General features: G+C 38.0%; 2 protein-coding genes across 3 annotated transcripts; one reads left to right on the forward strand and one right to left on the reverse strand.

Moving 5' to 3' along the window:
- The first annotated feature begins 1,566 nt into the window (after positions 1-1,566).
- LOC127661932 (tetratricopeptide repeat protein 36) lies at positions 1,567-7,260 on the forward strand. The gene is made up of 3 exons (XM_052152897.1): positions 1,567-1,762; positions 1,970-2,158; positions 6,857-7,260. The coding sequence occupies exons 1-3, from the start codon at positions 1,657-1,659 to the stop codon at positions 7,123-7,125; spliced, it is 564 nt and encodes a 187-aa protein (XP_052008857.1). The 5' UTR covers positions 1,567-1,656; the 3' UTR covers positions 7,126-7,260.
- A 156-nt stretch (positions 7,261-7,416) lies between these two features.
- Positions 7,417-12,565, reverse strand: LOC127661926 (F-box only protein 40-like). 2 transcript variants are annotated; one of them, XM_052152888.1, is made up of 4 exons: positions 12,522-12,565; positions 11,964-12,022; positions 9,627-11,483; positions 7,417-8,048 (listed from the first exon to the last, which is right to left on the reverse strand). In XM_052152888.1, exons 2-4 carry the CDS (start codon positions 11,964-11,966, stop codon positions 7,830-7,832), a joined length of 2,079 nt encoding a protein of 692 aa, XP_052008848.1. In that variant the 5' UTR covers positions 11,967-12,022; positions 12,522-12,565; the 3' UTR covers positions 7,417-7,829. The 2 variants fall into 2 exon arrangements, with proteins under 2 accessions (XP_052008848.1, XP_052008849.1); XM_052152889.1 differs by having other exon boundaries at positions 12,394-12,527.
- Positions 12,566-18,942: the final 6,377 nt, after the last annotated feature.

Genomic DNA, 18,942 nt, shown 5'->3' on the forward strand with positions numbered 1-18,942 from the left:
TGCCCTTATTTGATACGCAAGTGTGAGCTGAGTCCCAGAACAAGCAGATATGTGTGTGTTTTGAGCACTCTCTCTTATGCCCTAACTCTCAAATGGTGGTAAGAAGCCTGTGAATCATTTTTCATGTTTCAATGACAAATCAGAACGAACCAAATCACTACAATTAATTAAACTTCGCAGCGCTGCAGAAGACATTCTAGGAAAGTGTGCTTGATTCTCACGTCTCTGTGCGGGCTCAATAAACTCGGTGAGGCAAGTCGTGCTGCACAATGTCAGCTCTACTCAGTTGTACTATGTGAGATATCGGGACATTTTATCAAGATTGAGTACATGAGCAAAGTATCTAACCCGATACGCATCATTCTTTTTGCTTGGTGCTTCATCTGTGGATGTATAGAGGGATCAAAACTCCTGAATTGTTCCAGTGGATGAAACTGGTGGTAACTAAATAGAATGCACAAGTGGAGACAAAAGCGCTTTGAAATGTGGCTGTATGTAATAGCGACACCCAGTGTTCCGAATATGAATTTCATATAATTTCTCAATAGATGGTCAAATTATGTTCTATTTCCAAAATCTCTCACAGGCTGCATCAGAGCAGTCGGCGGGCAGCAGGTGGCCTGTAGCCCGTAGTTTGGACACCCCTGCCCTAGAGTGAACCATTCAGTCCAACACACCAACATTGGCTCGATAAATGGTGTGAGTTTGGGGTGGAGCTATCTGTTTGAGAATAAAAAACATTCCATAGGTAAATGATCAGTTTTATTCATAACCAAAACGTACCTTCCTACCCTACACCTTAAACCTTTCTGAGAATGACAGAAAAAGCTAATATGAGATGAAAAATGCAAATGCTGAAGCAACCACTTCATTTTGTGGTGCTTCTATGACACTTTCAGATTCAACATGGCGACCCGTGCGCTCTTTAGGTCTCATATCCTGATCCTTTGCATCTCAAGTGCAACGTTCTATCAGTTCAGCTACTGCACAGTTTGATCTTGCTTGAACAAGCTTTTAAATGTTATTGTTTACGTACTGCAGATGTTAAAACTTATCAAGACATATGCTATTGTAAAAGTGATTAAATGTCATAAGATAGCATTGTGTGAGGAACATAGTGTAAAGTAAGTTTTTGAATTGATAATCTGCCCTTTTACTCGTGTGAAAGTAAATAAAAGTCATTGTTGTTGTAGTTCAGTATTGCAAATGCATAACAAGCTACATACAAATCTAAAGACTTTAAGGTATAGTAACGTGATTCTGTGAGACCAGGTTAATTAATGTATGGTCGAAGTCAACCATAGAAATAAATATAGCCTATAGTGCATTTCAGTTTGAAGAGAAAAGAAAGAAAAGTCTGAAGATGAAAATGTCTTTGAATGAGCAGCGTGGATCTCAGCTTTGTTTTACAGAAATAACCTGGCAGACCCTTGACATCTCACAGCTGCACAACTGTTTTAATCAAACACAGATTTATGGTGTGCTGAAACATATCAAAGTCCTGCATCCACCCCCTCCTCTGATTGGCTAGTGCTGAGTGCTGGAAAGAGTTATGCAGGCAACTCCTCTTTTCCCCATAAAACCAAGGAATGTGTGGAACTTTAAAAAAGCACATTTTGGATTGTTAGTTTCTTTTAGTCCTCTGTCCAGAGGAAAATGGCCTCAGCACATGACAGAGATGTTTTACAAGCCATTTTTAACCCTTGCAGCCCCTTTGGAGATATTCCTGGGTTAAACCAAGAAGATGAGCTGACTGATGACGGTAAGAGTAATATTTAATTTAAAAGAGCTTCATACTGTCCTATAGAGCATGTTGTTGTTTTTATGGCACTGTGTACTAGACAGACAGACAGACAGACAGACAGATAGATAGATAGATAGATTGATTTAAGGAAACACAATACAATAGGATTCTCAGTGTAAACCATATTAACACTATATTTCTTTCATGCCTCTGTCTTTGCTCCAGACAGTGTGTTTGACCCAGAGCTAGTGAAACAAGTGAAAGATCTGGAACTACAGGGAGTTTCTGCTGCTGAGTCTGGAGATGTGCCCGCTGCACTGGAGCATTTTAACCAGGCCATCAGTGTCCTGCCCCAGAGGGCTTCAGCCTACAACAACCGAGCCCAGACCAAACGTCTGCAGGGAGACATTAAAGGTTATAAGCCTCATAAGCATAATCTTTATCTGTCAGAATCTGCTGCCAGTATAAAAATGTTACTTTGTTAACGTTAACTCGTTGTTGCTAAAGATTTCTAGCAAAATGAATACATTTTTACTGTCACAGACCATAAAAGAACGACCTAATTATAATTTAGAATTTTTTAATGCAAAATGAAATGGGTTTAAGCTGTGAAGCTCTTCCATTGAAGTATTTGTATTGGTATTCATAAAATGGTTGAGAAAATCAGTATTTCATTAGTAAATCAAATATTATGTATGAATATCCCATAATTTCTCTTCTAAGTTAAATGGGTACTGACATTTGAAATATTCATGAATGGAACTGTTTAGTCACGGTTTTGCGAACGGGACCAATAGTGTATGAGCCGGAAGAAACTAACATACATAGTCCAAAGTAGGAAGAACAAGACATGCACACACATACTGTACAGTGTGTGCACATACTGTACAGTATGTGTGTGTGCCAGAAATACATTACAACTGTCAAAGATGTCCATCTAGTGCATGTTTACATACACCAACAATTCAAAATAGTGCAGATGGGTGTGATGACATGTTTGTACTCCAAAAAACCAAGATGCATCAGCTGAATGAAACAGGGTCTCATTTTCAGAGTTGTAACTTCACACAGTGTCTTTTAAAAGCACCACGAGATATGACGGTCAAAGATGTCTGTCTAGTGCATGTTTATATACAAAAATAATTCAAAATAGTCCAGATGGGTCACCTTTGGTGTTCAGTAATATTTCGTTGGCCACACCAGGCCTGTGCATCCTGCTCTCTTTCTCTGTTTCCAAACTGATCTGCCAGTGGGCAGGGCCAAGGGTGGGATGGCGTAAAGTAGGCATTGATGCGTGTTGCTGTAGAGGCACTCGTGAATGAACTCTTTGACACATACGATCACACTGCTTTGGTCATTCCAGAGTAGTCCCTAGGGTGCAATCACACCGGTGTGATTAAAAAGTTCACGTCTAACGTCATCAACTGGCAATTTTTAAAATTCAAATCTGCGTTCATGCTGTTTAGCTGCCACTGGTACAGAGAGGAACTGGCTAAACGCTTGCCAATTACATGCCTAAAACAGCTGCCGGAACAATCTTTTCAACCACAGGATCTTTATTTTATGGAACAGGCATTCAAACTAACAGAATATAAATGTACTGCTCAATCCACACACTGTGTGTGACAGCGCAAAACTAACTGAGAAACTCACCATATCAGCTGTCGTACTGCTTAGCTGCTACATAGAAAGAGACTGGCTAAGCACTTGTCATTCAGATGTCTAAAACAGCAGCTAGAACTGTCTTTTAAACCATAGAATGTGTTTATTTTATGTTACGAGCATTCAAAGGTAGAATAATACAAGTGTACTGTAAACAGGCATTTAAATAAACTTTTAGAATACAAGTTTATAACTCATTTCTACACATTGGTACATGACAGCAGCAAAAATAATTGAGAAAAAATAATACAATCATTATAAAAGTTATAATAATGTAACTGAGCTTATATTGTAGTTTAATGCAATGTACTCACTGGTTACACTGGATCCACCACTGATATCCACCACTATGAGGGACTTGGGATCTCAGGGTCTGACGTCATGTCCATACTGGCCCCTTACTATTGATAGGGCTCTCCACTGATTCCCTGAAATTCAGGATCAACATTATGAGAGGGCTGCTTGAGTAGCACAGTTCACCACGGTATCGGCGCAGTGGGGGCTGTCCAGCCTCAGACAATCTCCTGCGTCTGACAGCCAGGCATTTTCCCTCTGATGTTCCTCAAAACACTTCCCAGGGCAGCAGGACCAGGCAGCTCTCCAGCTCATGGAAGCCTTACAAAATACATATGTGTGCCATGCAACATTCCCTTGTGTGTTACTCCATGCTTTGAGGAGTACCACACACTCAAACATTATTGAACCTATAAAAAGGGGTCAGCAACCTATGGCACATGTGCCAGCATTGGCACACGGAGGGTTAATCAGTGGCATGCCAGCAACGGCAAGAAAGGAGTAGACTATTTTAAGTATATAAATTCCGCACCTGCATTTCAATCAACATCTTGTGATAATTTCTCATGATCACGCAGTGTGTTTTCATCAGCTGAAGCATCGGCACAGCCATTGACCAGGAAAATAAAAAATGGCACTGTAATAAAACTGTTAACATTTCATCATTATTATATATGTCATTAATTTTGCCTCTTGATAAAGCAGAGCCAAGTAAAATCATGCAGAATCAGGACATTTACAACTTATAAGTGAATAACACTCCTTTCAGCATGTTTTTCTCTCTCCATGGATGAATAAGTGATGTAGTGGAAGGGTAGGCTGGGATTTCATCAGTTTATACCTGCAAAAAGTGTGTGTGTGTCACACACACACACAGACACACACTGAGTACTTGCAAGACATCATTACTTATATCGGATCCACCACAGAAATTCACCATTATGAGGGGCTTGCGATCCCCATGTCTGTTGAAATGGCCTTACCACCGCCTTATGTGAGGAAGGTTACTGGCATTATAGGTCTTCCAGCAATGTCACCTGTGATACTGTGAGGGCAAATAGGATGAGAATGACCAGGATCACCTGCAAAATGACCAAAATATAGCGCAGTCCAAGTCACATGCACTATTTTGGAACAGAGGTGGGTAGTAACGCAGTACATTTACTCCGTTACATTTACTTCCTGTTATTATATTACTGGTTTTAATTTAATAAGTGTTAAAAATATGTCATTTATTGAGATTTTTGACCTGCACGCTTTCACTTGAGTCACGTTCAACACTACAGCATCAAGTGTGCAAAACAACATTACTTCACTCCAAACAATGCCTTCATTTTACACCAAGACAACAATATATTTCAAGATTAAAATTGCAGCTCAAACTTAAGAAAACATGGTGAGGTAAGTTTTAGAGATCGTGATAATGTGGGCTTGTCTGTGTCATGGTGATATTCATTCATTTTCAGCATGAATCTGTAACTATGGGCTCTTATGACCTCAGTTTCTAAGTTTACATATCAGCGCTACAATATATCAGTGCCTACTGTATAAATCCTTATAAACATCCGCGTTAAGTGCAAATGTTTTGTCCTGCCTATCGCGATTGTGAGCATTTCTGCATGTGGAAGATTGGCGCGTTCACAATGTTTGACAGATGTGGCCGGCTTTGTCTTATGGACAACAATCTTCCAAACACAGATATAAGGTACAATTTACTCTTAATGTTCAAAGGTAATTATCTATTTCTTTCGACCCTGACAATGCTGGAGCTACACTGAACTAAATTCACGCAGGACATAAAACGTTGTGAAATAACGACAGAAGGCATGAATAAAGCATGATCTTGCTTCAGTGTATAATTAAACATTCTGCATAATTTGGGACTCTGACATGATTCACGTTTTTCACTGTAATAATTACTAGAAAAAGGTTTCAGTTATTCTCTTCTAATTGACAGATGCGTCCAAATCTGAGAAGTGTCCTTAAAGTGATAGTTCAGCCTTTAATCAACATCATCATTTCCCCGCCCTCATGTTCATCCAACCCTGTGAAACTTTCTGTATTCTGTGGAAAACAAAAGATGTTAGACAGAATGTTAGGGAGTGACAGTCTCAGTCAATGTTCCCTTTCAAAATATAGAGAGAAAAACATGCAGTGAAAGTAAATGATGGTTAAGGCTAGCATTCAGTCTAACATCTCCTTAAAGGAATCATTTTCCCAAAATGGAAAATCTTGCATCATTTTCTCACCCTAATTCCATCCCAGATGTGTTTTTTCTTCTTCTGCTGAACACACAGATTTTAGAAGAATATTTCAGCTCTGTAGGTTTCATAGAATGCAAATAAATGGTGACCACAACTTTGAAGCACAGAAAGCACATAAAGGCAGCAATAAGGAATTCAAATGACACTGGTTCAATCTTTGTCTTCAGAAGCGATATTGTAAGTGTGGGTGAGAAAAGATCAATATTTAAATCCTTTTTTACTAATAAATCTCCACTTTCACATTCTTTCCTGATGGGCAGGGAGGAGAATTAAATGTAAAAAAGGACTTTCTATATTATAAAGTTATAGATATGTATCCGTTTCACATCTACACCTATCATATTGCTTATGAAAATCACTGGAGTCGTATGAATTACATTTATGCTGCCTTTATGTCCTTTTTGGATCTTTGAAGTTCTAGTCACCATTCACTTGCATTGTATTGACCAACAGAGCTGAAATATTCTTCTAAAAATCTTAATTTGTGTTCTGCAGAAGAAAGAAAGTCATCCACATCTGGGATGGCATTAGGGTGAATAAATGAGAGCATTTAATTTTTTTGGGGAACTATCCCTTTAATTTGATGCATGGAAGAAATAAGTAATTTGGGTTTGGAACAACGTGGTGGTGAATTATGACCATTTCCATTATGTACAATAATATTAATAATATTTGTATTATTATTAATTCTAATAAAAATCATTCTTTAGGGTATGTTAAATGTGTATCACGCACTGGAATATATGAGAGTAATCAACCATTATTTTATATGTGAAAGTATCTTGTTACTCACTACTTGAGTAAACTGGAAAATCAGAATGAATGATAACATATTAATTTTTGGATTAACTCTTCCTTTAATCTTAGTGAACTTTTCTGTGATATATCTTAGGTGCAGCTGAAGATCTGGAGCGTGCCATCTCTTTGAGCAGAGGTGCTGGACGATCGGCCTGCCAGGCTCTGGTCCAGCGCGGGCTCCTCTTCAGGTTGGAGGGCCATGATGAAGAAGCTCGGGTGGACTTCGAGAGGGCAGCAGGTCTAGGCAGTGAGTTTGCCAGGCAGCAGGCAGTACTCTTGAACCCCTACGCAGCCCTATGCAACCGCATGCTGTCAGAGGTCATCAATAAATTACGCAACCCAGAAGTGTCAGAAACACGTTAGAGTTTAGAGGAGCAACAGACATATGCAAAATCACCCTATTAAATGATTTCAATGTACTGCAACAAAGTCATTCATTTATTAACGTAGTTCTTGTTTATTGAAGATATAGTAAAATAAAGATTTTTTTTCACATGTCCAATTTGTATGTGTTTGAAAATATAACTCATTTTTGAAGACTTCTGGACAGACAGCCTGACAGAAAAAGTTGCAAGCCACAAAGCAACTTACTGATGTCCTAACAGAGCATAAATATGTGTAGTTCATCACATTACATTTGAAAGTTTTTCAAAAAATTTTTGACAACCAGAAAGTGTCCTCCTGGTTCATTTTATACAATACACCAATTGTTATGATTTTAAACCTAACAAACTTATTTTGCAATATGGCTTATTTGAAAAGTGTTTTTAAGCTAAATTTCTTTTAAATAAATGCCATTTTTGATTAGATTTTTAAATCTTTTGTAACTGTATTCATAGTGTGACTTAAAATACTTTATGGGACCACTATAAGTACACGACAGTGTATTTATATATATCAAATTATTATTTCTGCCACTAGATGTCCCCCAAGATACGTCAAAAAAGTTACAACAATAAGCTGTTCATTTTACTAGCATATTACTTCCTCTAAAAATGCTTAATATCCATTTGTATCTAAAATTAAATTGTATATGAATAATGTAATTTTTTCTACATAGCAGTCTGTTAATCTTCCTCTCTATTGTCAGTGGTGAGAAAACTGCTGACCAGTGTCTGGAACTCTTCTTTTCTCTCCTGGAGGTCAGTCATACTGGGCAAAGCCACAGGTTCACTCCTGATCTCTGTTTGGTAGAAAGGACAGACTTTCAGGTGCTCTGCCATGGGGGGCACATCTTCAAACACCCATTGATCCACTGGAGAGAACAGAGTGCTAAACTCCCATGCCTGTAAGAAGTTAAGAAAGGTTCAATTATCAATCAGTGTTATTGCCCTCTGATTAATAAAGTGCTTTCTGTAGCTCTGTTACTGGTAGAGAATGGTGCCAGCAATGCCAGCGTCATGGGTTTGATTCCCTGGAAATGCTTGTCATGATGATAATATACATACAATGAAGACACTGTAAGTCGCTTTGGAAAAAACTCAAATTATCACTGGATTTGCCAGTATAGTGTCATCAAATCTTTTAAAGATATTCAGAGATTGGTCTAAGACTGTTTGTAGTAGCAAGTAAAGTGAAAAACCAAGAGTAGAGCTGTATTTTGCTTCGTTTAATTAGTCACAGAATGTGTTTGAAATGGTCTGTATTTAGGTTTTCCTTGCTGTACTCTCTACACACTTTCCACTATTTTTCCGTGTTTTCTGTGCAATCGCTGAGTACTCCCAGAAATGTTGAATTCGTTCTACTTTGTTGACTTGTTGTTGATCTCTATCCAATGATGTTTGTTATCCGGTCTTTTAATAGCTTCACGCACATGCGCACACCTCAAAAACCCGATACAACGCTGCTTATGTGTTTTCATGGCCACATTAAGTTGCGTTCTCTGGGAGAAACCTGGATGTGTTAAACCGCTTTCTCTTTATCCTTAGACGGCATAAGGAAACAATGTTCTTGTTTATATGATGTTTTAGAATGCCGCTTTCTGCAAAAAATCCTGGAATAAACCATTGTCTTAAGTGCATGTAAACTAGGTCACTGAAACAATGCTTGGCTGACTGACATGGACCAGGGAGGGCAAAGTGACCTATGCACGTCGTTTTTGTTGCTATCTGACCCACATACCTCAGTGTAAAAACGTTCTTAAAATAATTGTCATGAGATGCAACACCACTAATGTTCCTAAAATAAAACAAGACAGGACTGGAAAGCTTTGAAGTTATCTTCACAGTGAATTTTCACTGTGCACATAACTGTGTTGACTGTGAAGTCTTCTTATGAGAAGTTAAAGGAATAGTTCACCGGACACATACAATTTTGTAATAATTTACCCACCCTTATGCAATTCCAAACTTGTATGCTGTTTTAATTTTCTGTGGAACACAAAAAGAGAATTTACGCAACTCTTTTCCATACATTGACACTTTATAGTGACCTAATGGCATGTTGACGCACCATGCCAGGTTTTACGTCATTAACGGCAGACACAATTGTTTCTTGTGTCTTTAGGCAAACCCACTCGAGTGGTTTTAAGTGTGTTTGTCTACCATATGTCGAATGGAGAGTAAGATTTGAGAGCTGCAGTACCTAAAGTCCAACATTTCGGTCTGTTTCTCACACAAAGCTATCGTATGACTTCTGAGATTCAGAATATTGTGAAAGGGTCATATATACTCATTTTATGGTGCCTTCATGTTTTTTTCATGATTTTTATTTTTTTTACTTGACAGACATGGTCAACATGAACTATTACTGAATGGAAAAGAATTGCCTTAAAAGTATTACAAATTATGACAGCATTTTGGGGGGTGAACTAGTCTGCAATCTCTTCCTGGCATCAGTTGACAGAATGTCAGTAAAGAATTGACCTTTTTTCGGGTCCTCCAGGTGAATCCTCCATGAGAGTAGTTCTTTTTCTCCCATTTGAGGGACACCATGCCCTTCTGCTGTAGAACGGTACTACACACCTCCCTCATGAGCTGAGAGACTTGAGCTAAGTGACCCAAAGACAAACTGTCCAGGAAACCCAAAATATGTTGTAAGATCTCAAAAGGAAGTCTGCTCAAAGAGTCCATATTCTTTGCTCTCTTCCGCTCACTGCTAGCTGTTCTTATTCCCTTGTAAAGTGATGCTGCCACCTCTGGCTGAAGGGTGAATGTGCTAAGATCCGGATCATAGATGACAGTAGCTTGGCATTTAGATGGTCGAAAATGCCTCTGGCTGAAGGTGCAGCCCAGGTAAGCAAGTGGACATCGCTGTGTAAACCAGCCAGTAAGACAGGACTGGATGTCTCCATGCACATTCCTGTAGTGCCAGGCGTATTCATCTCGCCTAAAAGCGTGGCAGCAAATGTAGGTGAAGACTGAGCATGACTTGTTGTGTCTTCTGGTCACACATTCGGTCTGAATCTGCATGTGTAGGTTTTGTGGTTGATGCCTAACAACATCTGCCAAGGAAGCATCACTTTTGAATGGAACAGAGGGGAAGTCATATGTCTGTGTGCCGAAGTCAAGATAAAACCCATCGGTTCCAACAGTCTCGCTTATTTGATGACCTTTAAATTCTCTTTCAAGAGAGCACAGCAGTGTCGCCTCTACCTCATTTGCGTTTGGGAGCTCTTCAATCCCAACCCCTAAATCAGACGTGTCAACATTCTGGTCTGTTTTCTTAACCACTTGTGATGGATCCTTGATGTGTCTTCGCTTGGCTCTGTAGCTGATTGGCACGTTGAATGTGTGTACTGTTTGTACCTCAATGGGCTCTAAATTGCCATAAACAAAATCTTTCTCTTTGGGCGTGCAAGCCGCCAGCTGGCCAAAGTTGATAAGCATGCATCCGTTATGCACCATGTACATGTTATATTCAGCCACGTTCACCTCTTTATGAAGTCTGTCAAGCACGCCGTCTTGCCATGGGGCTAAACCTGTTCCTACAATCTCTGAATCTTGCGAACCATGGGAAGCTTGAAGGGTAACTCTTGATGCTTCCTTGTCCTTTTTTGGACTACTTTTATCCTCCAAATTCTTAACAGTTTGCTTGCACCCTTCTTTCTCCTTCGCAAACATTCTCTCCCAAATGCTATAGTTCTCCAAGCTGGCCACATCTTTGCTCTTGGCAAGAGCCAGTCGCTCTTCTTGGGTTAGTTCCTTTACCTCTTCCCCATTGAGACCATTCTCCAACATGTTCTCTGGGTTTAACATCTTAGAATCCCACTGCTCTAGATCAACTCCTCCAACAGCACCATCCATTAGAGTTTCAGGCTCCTCCATCTTTTCTATCAACTCTGGGAAGAGCGTTTTCATCTTAATTGAATTAAACAGAAGCTTCTGATCTCTGAGTGCCATAGCAATGTCGAGCTGTGTTGTGCAGTTTGGATCCTGCAGGGCATTACTGTAGAAGGTCATATCCGTCTCACTAACAGGCCAACGATTCCATTCAAGGCTACAAGTGACAACACTGGCAGGACACACTTCCAGGTGCTGGGCAAGCCTTTGACGGGTCATGGTCAGTGGACAGCCATACCCAGAGTTGAGGCATGGTACGATTTCCTTTGGGCAGAGAAGACTGTGCTCATCTTCTTTACAAAGATGGAAGGCAGCTCCGCACTGCAGGCGGCAGAAAATGAAGACGCAGGAAGTGGAGATGTCCACAGGAAGCTTGCAGTGCTGGTTATGACATTTTTCACAGTGTGGATGAAGGCTAGAGCTAGTGCTTCTGTTTTTGCCCTGTGATTGGCAATCCAAAACATATAACAATAAATTGTTATTCATGGCACACAGGAAATTACGTTAGTGTCAGTATATTGTATTTTCTCATAAAACATTTTGAAACCAGAAGTGTATAACAAAATTGAGTGAGTTTGCATGCACATCAAAAGGCTGCCAACAACCTAAAATCAATCGATTCAAAACATCCGAAATTGCAAGAAAGACATGGTTACATGAATTTGAAATCATCTGGTTATTCTCTGCCTTTGCATCAAAATGTAAAGAGTCATGCACACAACACTTGTGCAAACTGGATAATATACTGCATGTGTGCAGATAAATAAGGTTAAGCGGCTTAAGTCGTTAACCTTACCCTGATAAATTAAAACCGTTGAAGGCATTTACTTTACCTTAAACATTGTCGGCTTATCAAGCATAATCGGTATGATTGTGCATGTAAACATGCTCATTGAAACTTGAACTTAAGTATAAGCTTACCATGATTGTTGAATTTTATTTAATGTGAAAATAGACTCTGAAATGAGACAAGGGAATACCTGTTGAAAGAAAACAAATTATGGCTGCATTTCAGTGTTTCTATAGACTGGTAAATTATTGACGTGACTTTCTAGACTAGACATAACATAAAATAGCTTCAAAAAGACAATTCTCAAACAACACAGAATTAACATTTTTACATTAAATTGTGTTTTACTGAAGAGTAAGATGTAAAACCAACACAAACACAATTTGTTTGATTAGATAAACTCTTTGAACTTTTCTTGTGATTGTATCTTGATTATTTGAAATGCATTTGTTTTGATTAAGCAAAGAAAATCAAAAGCCCCACGAAAGCTGAGCCTGTATAAACCATGCACCAAACACTGCATTAAATGACATTTTAATTTCAACCAGTAAATAGGTTTACCTTTTGTTATGATAATACTTGTTCACAAAAAATACATTCTTCACTGTGAAAGACCACCACAATTTACTTCTTGGCGACTCTGTTATTGTTAAATAACTTGAGTATAAATGTGGGTCAGTCTCACTTACCCTTTGCTGCCCTGACAATGGAAGCACAACTTCTATGTTTTAACTGAGTCTGTGTGGTTATAAATATCTCCTCTGTTTCAGCTGTTATAAATAGAACAAAAAGGGCATGACAGTGCCAACATGAATAATTCTTCGAGAGACAGAGTTGCATTACATCACACACAATTAGAGAGCTATTGTCAAGATTGATCAATAGCTCTGAATACCTTAACAAATTGGAAAATCTAAGTTTATTTAACAATGGATTTTGAACTGGTGTAAAGGTAGGTGATTTGATAATCAGAGGCTAATATGTTGTTACATATAAATGGGATATACAGTAATTAAACATGAAAAGGAGAATCAATATTGATACAATTTCCCTTTATTGACAGTTCTTGGCAATATATTGCTAAAGAATAAAGCGTTTAATATTGACCATTTGTCCACTAGATGACAGTAGAACCCTTTCATGCATAGTGTGGGACGCGAGAGCATTACAGATTGCATAATCTGCCTTAAATTATTGGCTTTGTTCTGAATAGCATACTATCATACTATTCTTACTATTTCTGCAGAATATAGTATAGTATATTTGCCATCACAAAATGAAATATGCTTGACCTTTCTTTTTTTCCCTCCTGATGTCGGCTGCAAACTGACGTCTATTGATAAAATCAAAACTGCTGATGCCTTGAAATGACTTTATTAGTGAATAATAATATAATATACAATAAATATAAAAACTGCCCATGCACACAGGTGTTTATGATTATATAAATTTAGCCCATCAACAAACCACCTGTATGTAGTCTCGCACTATCAATGTCAAAAAGTAATTAAAGCCACCTTGTGATGATGTCTTCACTGCTAATACTACTTAATTAAGAAAGAGATTTTATAGTTACCCCCAGGATATAAAACTTTGTCTAATTTTGCAACCTTAATGAAGAAAGAGGCGACGCAGGCTAGAAATTTGAGAAATTGCAAATGAGGCATTATAGTGAAGCTGTTTTTACAAGCAGACAGACTAACAACAGATCAGAGCAGTAGCTACTACCACAAAGGGAAGACATGACCGCAGGTCAGCGCATCAAATGGAAAACATCTACTCAATAAGGTCAAGCTACACTCAGAGTCTCAGAGCTCTCTGTGACTAGTCAATGAAAGCTGAGTTTGATGGGAAAATGTGGATTTAAAATGCTTCTTAAACTAAAGGATTTTGGTGCACTCCTGGGGGTCAGAGTTTGACTGGTTTAGTGGATGCCGTAATTACCCTAATATGAGGGCAAAAAACTAATTTCTCCATTGACTGCCATTCAAAAGTACCTGTGTATTCTGAAAAATATATATTACTACTACTGTAATTCTTAATTGATAAAAACAAAAATGTATATGTTATAGCAAGGCTGGTAATATTCAGAGTTTTATATCCTTTATTTAACCAGGAAAGGTCCCATTGGGATAATACAATCAATTCCAAGGAATCCTGGTCAAGACGGCAGCACATACAAGTTTTACATTAAAATTCAAAAGATAACAAATACTACAAAAAAAACCTATGAGTCATAGTTCTGACATTACATGATAATTTAGCAAACATTTGCAGATTTAGGTGTTCAAAATACAGTATATTATACACTCTTTTGACACTGTACACCTGTAGCATTGCTTATCAATTCAATCAAATAACTGCGAAAATAACGGAGTGTTACAATTTTGATTACCTGAATGCGGAAGTGTTCCTCAATTCTTAACTTTGGTCTGTTTTCGTATTCTGTCTATAGTGTTTTCATGTGGCTCTATTGTGCTGATAATGTACACAGTCTCCATGACCATTTTGTGAGAGTTCCTCACCCATCAAAGTAAGCTAAGTGGGTGGATGACATGAGGCTATGGACTGAGGTTAATTGTGTTCATATACTACTTAGAGTTGTTATGACCGCCAACAATTTATCCATACACTACATTTGTTGTGTGAGCTGTACTAAATTGATCAGGAGTCCTGCATTGATCAAATCATTTGAACACCCTTTATTTATTGTAATTTACCGTATCCAAACTGCGTCAATTGTATTCGTCATTATTATCTTGACTAAAACCCCAGCCCCCCTCAATTCCAACACTGCCTGATTTTTCGAAACACACATCTTTGAATGTGCAGAATGCGCAAGCACCTGGAATTATTTGTACTAATTAGTGGATTCACAAGGTGGCAACACTCACATTTGAGCTGTTGCTTTCACAAAAAAGTTCTAGAAGAAGATGCAATCCCCAGTAAACATCAGGAAAAGAATGTGGATAAAACAAAAGTGAATGTCCACATCTAGAATGCACATCACAAGTATGTGAGGAGGTCAGGAGATGCCTGCACTTGTATATATTGAGTCTAAAGGAATATAAAGACATCTTTATGGGTCTAAACTCCGGAGGAGAAGTATTCCAGTATCTCATAACAGTCATAGTGCATATTCACCAACGCCTGTGTATGTGTGCACACTCAAATGCAGTATACTTTGAAAGTCTGGCGTTCGAATGTACACAGACGCTAAGCGATTCAAAACAGAAGTATACTTTGGGCTTAATGGAACCAGAAAACAGTCCAGCTGCATTCAAAATAATCATCGCTGTGGATACAATTTTATCGATATTATAATTAAATATTTAATTACATGTTGCTTGCAAAAAATGTATTTTGTCAGAATACCCAAATCTACATTTGATTGTCCATCAATGCAGAAAAGTGTTTTTTGGAAACAGTTATAGTTACAGTTTCCCAGCAGGGACAAGCTGGACCATGCGACCAGTCAAAAATAGACCCTTTAGTTTTAATATAGAGTGATCAGTCACATGCCGTGCATGACTCATCCAGTTGGCATTCTTCCAGGCGAGCGCCATTGAGATGAATGGGAAAGCGAACAAATAGCACTCTCCAGGAATAACAGAACTCCTTGAGTGAACTCTTTTGGTATCCATTGTGACCTTTACAAGTTGCAATTATAGTTGTGAATGTTCAGGATTGTGGGGAAGAGTCAAATTAAAAGGTGGGATTTTTCCAACTTGATACTTTGCATAAATCTTTTCATCAAAAGCTTAGCTGCAGGCTCATGTGATTCAGTGTTTTTTGTACTGTTTTTTTTTTAGATGAGATGAACTTTTATATCAGAAATTGAAAAAGGCAACAAAATGTCAACTAGCTACAGTCTGATGAAGATAATTGAAGCATTGGTGCAGGTATTAGAACAGTGTGTATGTGTATGTATTAGTTTGTGTACACTTGTTCTTGTGTGAGTGTGTTTGCTGTTATGGAGCTAAGAGATAAGAGGCTAGTTCCTGATAAGGGAACTGAACAGAGTTCTGGGAGATGGCACATGCAGTTCACTTTGGCCGACTGATGGAAACATGGTCTGTTTAACACACCCCATTTATCCTTACTTCATATTTCACCTTTGGTTTAATGCCAGTCGCAGCAGTGCACCATGGTTATCTTTTCTTGTTTGAGATGAATCAACGTGTTTGTGTGTTTTTGAAAGGTGTGGATGGAAGGCTTCATCTATTTCCTCACTTTCTGAACCCAAATGTATTGAATCTCTAATGTATGACGACAGTTCATGAGGATACGCCATAGTCAAGAACTTAAAGCCATTACTTACACTCAACATGGCATCTTATTCACACATTTTTAGCAGACACATTTGATATCCTTTAAGAAATGGTGTGCCAAAAAAAAAAATCATTAACTCACCCTTATGAGATGTTTTGAAACATGTTTAGGCTGCACTTTTCCATTCAACATAGACTTAATGACCAGGCTAAAAATAGTTCATTTTGGGAGAACTAATAAAAGAAAAAAGAAAAGCTAAAAAAATAACAAAATTAATCATTTTAATTAAAATAAAATAAGCATTTCAGAACCTACACTTCTATAAGTTAAAACATGAAGAAAATATGAGAATGTGACATAAATTGGAGGCAGATTGCTGCCTGGTGAACAAAATATAAATAAGACTGTAGTCGTATTACTGTGTAGACTTACTGTGTAGTCTGATGGCTTGTTTTAACCTAATTTACAGGTTTTTGCAGTTTATGTAATTATGCTTGTCATCAAACCTGACCACAGTGTTACAAAGAGAAGACACAGAATAAGCATTTTTCTACCAACAATTTATTTAAAAAATAGAAATGTAATGAATCAAAGTAAATGCATAATAATGTCAAGAAAATGAACATCAGGAAACAGAAATGGAGAGAGAGAGAGAGAGAGAGAGAGAGAGAGAGAGAGAGAGATTGTGTTAGATTGCTGTCATCAGCTGGAAAACAACAGATGACTTGTAACACCAAAAATGACCAAAAGGTGTCTGTAGAGCTCCACTTATTGATGCCCTGGTTCTTTGTGTGTGTGTGTGTGTGTGTGTGTGTGTGTGTGTGTGTGTGTGTGTGTGTGTGTGTTTTGCACTGAGGATGTTTTAGAGTCTCACCCTGTAATTTCTGTCTGCTTTTTTCTGCATTGTGGCTGATTTATTGATTGTATTTGACAATCGCTCTGTGTTTTGGTCTTTCCCATTCATTTTAAATGGATGGTCAATTTTGACCACAAATCCCAAATGTGTCTCTCTTTCTCGCTCTCTCTCTTTTATGTTCATTTAGACTTATGGAAGGCCAATTTTTGGTATATTCAGATGGCAAATGGAGAAAACATCACCAAGTCTTGTACTGCTCAGATAAAGAAACCATTTTTATTAAATTTAAAAAATGTATTTTGGTAAAGAATTAGGAATACCTAGGAGAGTTAAACAACTGTTTGAACATATTTTTTATCCAATGTCTAAACCTAATCTGAGTGTTTTGTAGCGAGTACAACTGTAAGCATTTAAAGGTGCACTCAGTAATTTTTTCCTCATTTAAAAAGTTTTGCTTCTAAAGAATTGAATTGCAATTTTAAAAATTCATGACCACTCACATTAGGTGAAGACTCAGAAACCTTATCGAAGCTATTTAATTGTACATGGAGAGGGTACCCTCATGGGGGCTGCCATGTTAGGATCACATGACCAACCGAATAGAGTGCAACAGTGCCTGCCCACTTATGCAGCCGTCTGGGTTCCAGAAGTATTTTTCCCATACATTTTCCCATAGACTTTTAATAAAATCCATCATAAAAGAGTTGTAAGCCATGAACCAAACCAACGAGTTCCGATGTGAATCACAACATCATGAACTTTGTTTTGAGGCAAAAAAGTATTTGAAAATCGGACAAAAAGACAATGGTACAAGAATGTGTACTTACCGAATTTCATGAGGGCACGGACTACAACCCATGAAGCACTGCGAATGATGTAACTGAATAATGTAATTGGACTTTTAGGTTGTTGATTATAAGTATAGAAACAATATATTATACATTTATTACAACATCTTCTGACATGTACAGACTCAATTACATCATTCACAGTCCATCATGGGAGTGGGTGATCGCTCCAAGGCATGTTTTGCAGGCTTTGTTGGCCGCGGATCTCTAATTAGTGAAGCTTTTTCTGCTGGACCATGGGTAATGTAGTTGTTCACCATGAATTCCACTATCAAACATGATTTTTAAACAATGAAGTTGAAAGTATGCAGACAGATGCTTTCAACGGAAGCATACTGTATACAATCGATGAACAACCTCAGAGCTCCAGTTAGGTCTGTTTTTAACGTTTTAGCAGTTATTGTTGAAAATGGATGAGATGTTTACTTCCAGAACTTGACTGTTGAGCTCTATACCACTCACTTAATCTCAGACATTTTCACTCAGATTTTGGACACTTCAACATTTATCATGGCTGAATATGAATAGTGAAATTCTACAATGGCATCGGTAAATGAAAACAATTGTGTTTGAAGGTTGCTGCATCAAATCCCCTAAGGTAAGTGCACCTTTAACCATGTCTCTGGTTAAAATATTTCCTATCCTAAAGATTCAAATAGTACCAAGAGGTTTCTTGCATTATATGTCAAATTCTGTGTAATTTACTTTAGTCTCAAGTTTTCTGTGATCAGAAAATTCATTTAAAATTCTCTTAAAATATGATCACAAACTTTAATATAATGTTCAAGGGGAAATGGCCTGGTGTTCCACAAAGCATGAAACAAAATGCAATGGTACAAGCTGAGCAGTGCTAAATACTGTCCTCATTTTCTGTGGAAATTTATATCCATACAGTTCAATCACAGCCACCACATGAATTACAGTATAGATCTACAATAGTAGATATAGACACCTCCAGACACCACTTTTCTCAGACATTTCTTGGTAAACTCATTCACTGGCAATAGATTGATAAAGTCTTTCTAAGCAGTGCATTTAACACTTTCTTGTGTTATATGAGGATGTGTGCTTGTGTGTGCATGCGTGCGTGTGTGCTTGTGTGCGTGTGTGTGTGTTTATGTGAGACTAAGTAGG

Source organism: Xyrauchen texanus, chromosome 21 (genome assembly GCF_025860055.1).
Source record: "Xyrauchen texanus isolate HMW12.3.18 chromosome 21, RBS_HiC_50CHRs, whole genome shotgun sequence".
Classification (NCBI taxonomy): Eukaryota; Metazoa; Chordata; class Actinopteri; order Cypriniformes; family Catostomidae; genus Xyrauchen; species Xyrauchen texanus.

Coding starts and splice junctions, on each gene's coding strand:
- LOC127661932 (XM_052152897.1), top strand. CDS start 1,657: ATGGCCTCAGCACATGACAGAGATGTTTTACAAGCCATTTTTAACCCT. Junction 1,763..1,969: donor AGATGAGCTGACTGATGACG/GTAAGAGTAATA, acceptor TCTTTGCTCCAG/ACAGTGTGTTTGACCCAGAG. Junction 2,159..6,856: donor TCTGCAGGGAGACATTAAAG/GTTATAAGCCTC, acceptor GATATATCTTAG/GTGCAGCTGAAGATCTGGAG.
- LOC127661926 (XM_052152888.1), bottom strand. Junction 8,049..9,626: donor CCTGGAGGACCCGAAAAAAG/GTCAATTCTTTA, acceptor AACTTCTTACAG/GCATGGGAGTTTAGCACTCT.